General features: G+C 42.9%; 1 protein-coding gene across 2 annotated transcripts in view; it reads right to left on the reverse strand.

The window, feature by feature from the left end:
* The window catches only part of MERTK (MER proto-oncogene, tyrosine kinase), a 135755-nt gene that overhangs the window by 29216 nt on the left and 99615 nt on the right, over positions 1–6924 (reverse strand). For both annotated transcript variants that reach the window (XM_011953089.1, XM_011953088.1), the window contains exons 11-13: positions 4831–4916; positions 2550–2645; positions 1756–1836 (exon numbers count right to left, since the gene is read on the reverse strand). In XM_011953089.1, coding sequence (XP_011808479.1) covers positions 1756–1836; positions 2550–2645; positions 4831–4916 — 263 coding nt within the window. The remainder of the gene's footprint in view (positions 1–1755; positions 1837–2549; positions 2646–4830; positions 4917–6924) is intronic.

Raw genomic sequence — 6924 nt, forward strand, 5'->3', positions numbered from 1 at the left:
TTTGTTACATATGTATACATGTGCCATGTTGGTGTGCTGTACCCATTAACTCGTCATTTGCATTAGGTATATCTCCTAATGCTATCCCTCCCCCTTCCTCCTCCCGACAATAGGCCCCGGTGTGTGAGGCTCCCCTTCCCGTGTCCAAGTGATCTCATTGTTCAATTCCCACCTATGAGTGAGAACATGCGGTATTTGGTTTTCTGTTCTTGCAATAGTTTGCTGAGAATGATGGTTTCCAGCTGCATCCATGTCTCCATAAAGGACACGAACTCATCCTTTTTCATGGCTGCATAGTATTCTATGGTGTATAGGTGCCATATTTTCTTAATCCAGTCTGTCACTGATGGACATTTGGGTTGATTCCAAGTCTTTGCTATTGTGAATAGTGCCACAATAAACATACGTGCATCTAGCACTATTTTTGTCAACACTGTAATTTGTTCTCCTCCACACTGATATCAAAACAAACTTTCTGGAATGTAACCTGCTCTATTCTTACTTGGTTAAGACTCTTTTTTGTTTGAGACTTGAGTCTCACTCTGTCACCCAGGCTGGAGTCCAGTGGCATGATCTAGGCTCACTGCAACCTCTGCCTCCTGAGTTCAAGCGATTCTCCTGCCTCAGCCACCTGGGATTACAGGTGCGTGCCACCATGCCCAGCTAATTTTTGTATTTTTAGTGGAGATGGGGTTTCACCATGTTGGTCAGGCTTGTCTCAAACTCCTGACCTTGTGATCCGTCCGCCTCAGCCTCCCAAAGTGCTGGGATTACAGGCCACCGCGCCCAGCTGGTTAAGACTCTTAATAGCGCTCTACTCCTTGCAGGATAAAGCAGGTTCTTGGCTATGATTTACAAGACCCTCCCTGCCCCACTGCTGGCTCTCTTCCCATCTTGCTTGGAAGTTCTAGCTTATGATAGCAACTCTTCATATGCCTTGACCAAGTATTTCTCCTCTTTCTGGGGAACTTACTTTCCAGGCAGCCCACAGCTTCCTCAGGGCCATGCAATCATCCTCAAATGAGGAAGTGGCCCCACCACACTAGACAGGTCGGCCAGAACAACCCCTGGGGTCAGATGTTGCCATCAGATCACCACTGCCTCAGCAATTCATGCTCTCCTTTGGAGTTGTTAGCTCTACTAGATGAGAGAGAGTGAGAGAAAGAGACAGTGAGAGAAAGAGAGAGAGCAAGACAGAGAGTATGTATGCATAGGCATGCAGGAGTTAGTAAAAATTAAAAAAATGTTATTGCCTTGAGTATAAAGAATATGTAGGCCAGGCACGGTGGCTCACACCTGTAATCCAGCACTTTGGGAGGCTGAGGTGGGCGGATCACAAGGTCAGGAAATTGAGACCATCCTGGCTAACATGGTGAAACCCCGTCTCTACTAAAAATACAAAAATTAGCCAGGCGTGGTGGCGGGTGCTTGTAGTCCCAGCTACTTGGGAGGCTGAGGCAGGAGAATGGCGTGAATCCGGAAGGCAGAGCTTGCAGTGAGCCGAGATTGCACCACTGCACTCCAGCCTGGGCGACAAAGCAAGACTCAGTCTCCAAAAAAAAAAAAACACCCCACAAAAGAATATGTAATGTATGCATGAAGAGCTCATTATAGTAATTCCCCCTCGGTGACCAGTGTTACTCATTGCCTTCTGACCCACTGGCAACTGAGATTGTGACATATGGCCTCATGGAGCACCCAATACTGAAGCAACTGCCCACCCCAGAAGAATGGGATTCATCATTCATAACTCACACTTCATGGTCTTCACTGCCACTTTCTGAGAGGTCCCATCTTCCTGCTTAAGATTTCCTTCCATTACAGACCCAAACTCTCCTGTGAAGTGAAAGAATTTTGTATGGACACTGTGCAAATTCTCCCCTGACCACAGAAATGCTACAGTGCCAGAGCTGCTGGCTTCACGTGGTATGAGAGCATCTCACCCATGGGTAGCCAGGCAGAGCTGGCCCAGGCCACCCGCATCGCAAACCAGGGCAATGCGCCGCACTCTAGCCTCCTGCTTGTCACGAGCTTGGGTGGCTTGGGCCTACCTTTGCTCATCACTTTATTAAGCATTATAACCGATCCAAGACACTTAGAAGAGAACATGAAAAATACAATTGAAGCTAAAGCACAAAATCTTAATACCATTATCATTCATCCTAAGAACAACTTAACAAGTTAAATATGTATTTTCATTTTTGTTCCTAATTAGAAAGATGCCAAGAACAATAAACTTAAGAAGTAGAGGAATAATCTTAAAGTACGTAGGAAACTAATCAATGAATTACATGCTTTTCAATGAAGAATGAAAATTAATATTTTTCAAGGACCTGTGTGTGCTAGGCATTGAAGAGAATCTTTTCATTTGCCAGATCTGAGTTTCAAAAATCAATAGTCTATCATTTTAAATAATAAAATATAACTATCCATAGTATAACTCAGAGTCCTAAGATGGTATTTTATTTAATAAATACATGTTAAAGAAGTATTCTAAACTGCTTACCTTCTTATCCCACATTTTATTAGAATTACTTTAAACTGCTTACCTTCGCCCAGAATTTTTCCAAGAATTAGAAGATTCCTGTCAATCACAACATCTTCTAGTTTATTTTGTAGTTCCTCGCTGACTCCCAAGCTATGTACTGAAAAAGGAGTAACTTAGTATGTATAAAAATTGTCAGTATGCTTTCTTTCACTTGATAATTAAAATGAAATGAAGTCCTGTATAATAAACATTGCTGCCGGATGTGGTGGCTTAAGCCTGTAATCCCAGCACTTTGGGAGGCCGAGACGGGCGGATCACGAGGTCAGGAGATCGAGACCATCCTGACTAACGCGGTGAAACCCCGTCTCTACTAAAAAAACACAAAAAAACTAGCCGTCGTGTGAGGTGGCAGGCGCCTGTAGTCCCAGCTACTCGGGAGGCTAAGGCAGGAGAATGGCGTAAACCTGGGAGGCGGAGCTTGCAGTGAGCTGAGATCCGGCCACTGCACTCCAGCCTGGGCAACAGAGAGAGACTCTGTCTCAAAAAATAATAATAATAATAAAATAAAATAAACATTCCTTATTTATTTACTTATTTATAAATAAATAAATAAGGCCAGCCCCTTTTCTCATTTTTTATCTATTATTTCTCTCCCCAAATTGCCAGTAATGAAACTTCATACTTTATTATGATTAAACTAAGTATAATGAATCCTTCAGGGCAAGGTTAATTCTGAAGAATTACAAAAATTAGAACTGTATTTCTCTTTCTGTAGTGTGGTAACAGCAGCCGGCAATCAGATTCACGTAGGGGTGGTTTGCCTTTGACTTAAAGGGGTAAGGAAGGTAAGTCAATAGGTACTTTCTAGTGAATTCTTTACTATTAATATTATATCCTTAACTACAGTATACAAAAGAACCACACCTCCCCTACCCTCCCATGCCATGGATGGAGTCTCACAAACCACAGAAAACATCTAGAGAACAAGCTCTTATATTACATACTGTATATGAAACCTTATTATAACAGCATAGCTAGGGCTAAAATGAGCACTTTGAGGAATTGGAGAATAAGATTTTCTATAATAAAATATGTAATATAGTAAGGTATATAATAGATGTGTTGTGTTGGCAACAAGAGAAATTAACCAGAAGAAGGAGACCAGTTCAACAACGCCTGGCAAATGATTCAGTCTGGACTACAGTTAAGGCATCAACAAGCTCTTGAAAGAACAACAACAACAACAAAAATGTGGATAATTAGGACACAGTAGTTCTCTGAGAAAAAACTTTATCCAGTGGTTCTCCAATAAAGGAAAGAAAGTGGTCTAAATGACAGATTTTAAAATTTTAAATTAAAAAAAATTTGAGGATATCTAAAAGTCAAAACTTACAGACTAGAAATGTAAAGAAACTAATAATACTCTACACCAAGCAAGTTTCTATTTCACAGCAACCTGTATTCCGTCATTTTCATAGATTTTCTTTACTGGGGGCAAACATCCAGAAGCATGAATTTGTTAATAATTGCATGTTCTGCTGGGCGCGGTGGCTCAAGCCTGTAATCCCAGCACTTTGGGAGGCCGAGACGGGCGGATCACAAGGTCAGGAGATCGAGACCATCCTGGCTAACACGGTGAAACCCCATCTCTACTAAAAAATACAAAAAACTAGCTGGGTGAGGTGGCGGGCGCCTGTAGTCCCAGCTACTCGGGAGGCTGAGGCCAGAGAATGGTGTAAACCTGGGAAGCGGAGCTTGCAGTGAGCTGAGATCCGGCCACTGCACTCCAGCCCGGGCAACAGAGTGAGACTCTGTCTGGAAAAAAAAAAAAAAATTGCATGTTCTTTCTATACTTTTTCTGAAATTATTCAGGAACACTAGTATCTGTTTAGTTCCACCATTTAAACCAGAAGCCCCCACTCTCTGATTCAGCAAAGCTCAAACCATAATTACTATAAAGCATGTTGGCAAATCATCCTCGGAGTTGGTTGCCAGGAAAACAGGAAATGAGGCTTGAGATTATGTCCGCTAGTTATAAGTTTTCTTTAAATCCCTGACCTCTACCCATCTTCTGTCACCCCAGAAGGTTCCTCTTTTCTGCCACATTTCATGACATTATGAGTCCTTTTAACCCCAGGTTAAGCTCCTGATTCCAGTAAATTAGCCCGCAGAGCTGTGCATAGCAATATCTATCTACTTGTGGCTTTTAAAGACATTTTGTACATTAAAAATATCCATTCGTCTTCGACACCTTTGGCTTTTGTTAGAAATCTGTCTGTTGTTCTTTCTTTGTTCTCAACTATTTTAACTTTTGCCAAAAAGAGAAATGAAAGTCAACTTACAGGTAAGTTCAGTGGCTCGCCGACAGAAGGACTTCTTTGCTATATAATTTACCACTAATTCAGAATCCTCCTCTGTGAATGCATTCCTGGGTGAAGGAGAACAAAGATACTTCACTATAAAAACAGGGCTACTGGGGCAGGTGCTGATTCCACAAGGATGCTACAGAGCTTCCCCTTTCCAACGGGCTCTTCTACAACAAAAACTTTCCCCCTAGAAGAAATGTGTTTCTTTCCTTTGATTTATTTTAGACTTACTTGGCAATATTGAAACTATTCTAGCTAGGTACCATCAAGAACAGAGAATAACAGACAAGCTCCCAGTGGCCAAAGCTGTAGCAATCTGAGCAAGAAACTAAAGTAATACTAGACTATGAGTATAAAATGAATATCAATGAGTCCATACTTATGAAAATATGATTGAATGAATGAACGGAAGAAAACACACCAATCTCCTGTGGTGAAGAATTCCAGATATTTTATGTAGCTACTAAGGGGTGGAGGGAGTTAAATCCTTACGCTGTCAGTATGGGCTTGCATAGGGACTTGCTTCCAAAGAACAGTAGGGAAAGGGAGAAAAAATAACTTCATGGTAGAGAAACCCAGCAAATACTACTTCTGCCAGGTGATCAATGTCAACATCAGCAGTGAAAAATCATGTTAATATGCACCCTTGATAAGAAGTGATGACAATGGCACTTTAATTCTGTGACTCTTCCTCTCAATCACCCATAACCTCTACTCATTATCAGCAAAACATCGAACAAATTGCAATAGAGGGGAATCCTACAAAACCCCCGACTAACACTTCTGAAAACTGGCAAGATCATCAAAGACAAGAAAGGTCTAAGGCCAGGCGCGGTGGCTCAAACCTGTAATCCCAGCACTTTGGGAGGCCGAGATGGGTGGATCACGAGGTCAGGAGATCGAGACCATCCTGGCTAACACGGTGAAACTCCGTCTCTACTAAAAACTACAAAAAAAGAAAAAAAAAAAACTAGCCGGGAGAGGTGGCGGCGTCTGTAGTCCCAGCTACTCGGGAGGCTGAGGCAGGAGAATGGCGTGAACCCGGGAGGCGGAGCTTGCAGTGAGCTGAGATCCGGCCACAGCACTCCAGCCTGGGTGACAGAGCGAGACTCCGTCTCAAAAAAAAAAAAAAAAAAAGAAAGGTCTAAGAAACGGCCACAGCCAAGAGGAGCCTAAGGAGATGTGACGACTCATTGTAAAATGCGGCGTCCTGGATGGGATCCCAGAACAGAAAAGGGACATTAGGTGAAAATTAAGGAAATCTCAAAGTAGAGATGTTAGCTAATGACAATGTATCAATATTGGCTCATTAACTATAACAAATGTATTATACTAATTATCAGGACCCTGAGCCCAAGCTAAACCATCATTTCCCCTGTGACCTGCATGTATACATCCAGATGGCCTGAAGCAACCAAAGATCCACAAAAGAAGTGAAAATAGCCAGTTCCTGCCTTAACTGATGACATTCCACCACTGTGATTTGTTCCTGCTCCACCCTAACTGATCAATTGACTTTGTGACAATACACCCTCCCTGCCCTTGCGATAAGGTACTTCGTGATATTCCCCCATCCTTGTGACTATACTTTGTATGATACACCCTCTCCACCCTTGAGAAGGTACTTTGTAATATTCTCCCCCACCCTTAAGAAGGTACTTTGTAATACTCTCCCCACTCTTGAGAATGTACTCTGCAAGATCCACCCCCTGCCCACAAAAAATTGGTCCTAACTCCACCGCCTATCCCAAACCTATAAGAACTAACAATAATTCCACCACCCTTTGCTGACTCCTTTTTCAGACTCAGCCCGCCTGCACCCAGGTGATTAAAAAGCTTTATTGTGGCCAGTCACGGTGGCTCACGCCTGTAATCCCAGCACTTTGGGAGGCCAAGGCGGACGGATCACAAGGTCAGGAGATCGAGACCATCCTGGTTAACATGGTGAAACCCCGTCTCTACTAAAAATACAAAAAATTAGCCGGGCATGATGGCAAGCACCTGTAGTCCCAGGTACTCGGGAGGCTGAGGCAGGAGAATGGTGTGTACCTGGGAGGCGGAGCTTGCAGT

This window comes from Colobus angolensis, unplaced genomic scaffold (assembly GCF_000951035.1).
Source record: "Colobus angolensis palliatus isolate OR3802 unplaced genomic scaffold, Cang.pa_1.0 Scaffold356, whole genome shotgun sequence".
Taxonomy (NCBI): domain Eukaryota; kingdom Metazoa; phylum Chordata; class Mammalia; order Primates; family Cercopithecidae; genus Colobus; species Colobus angolensis.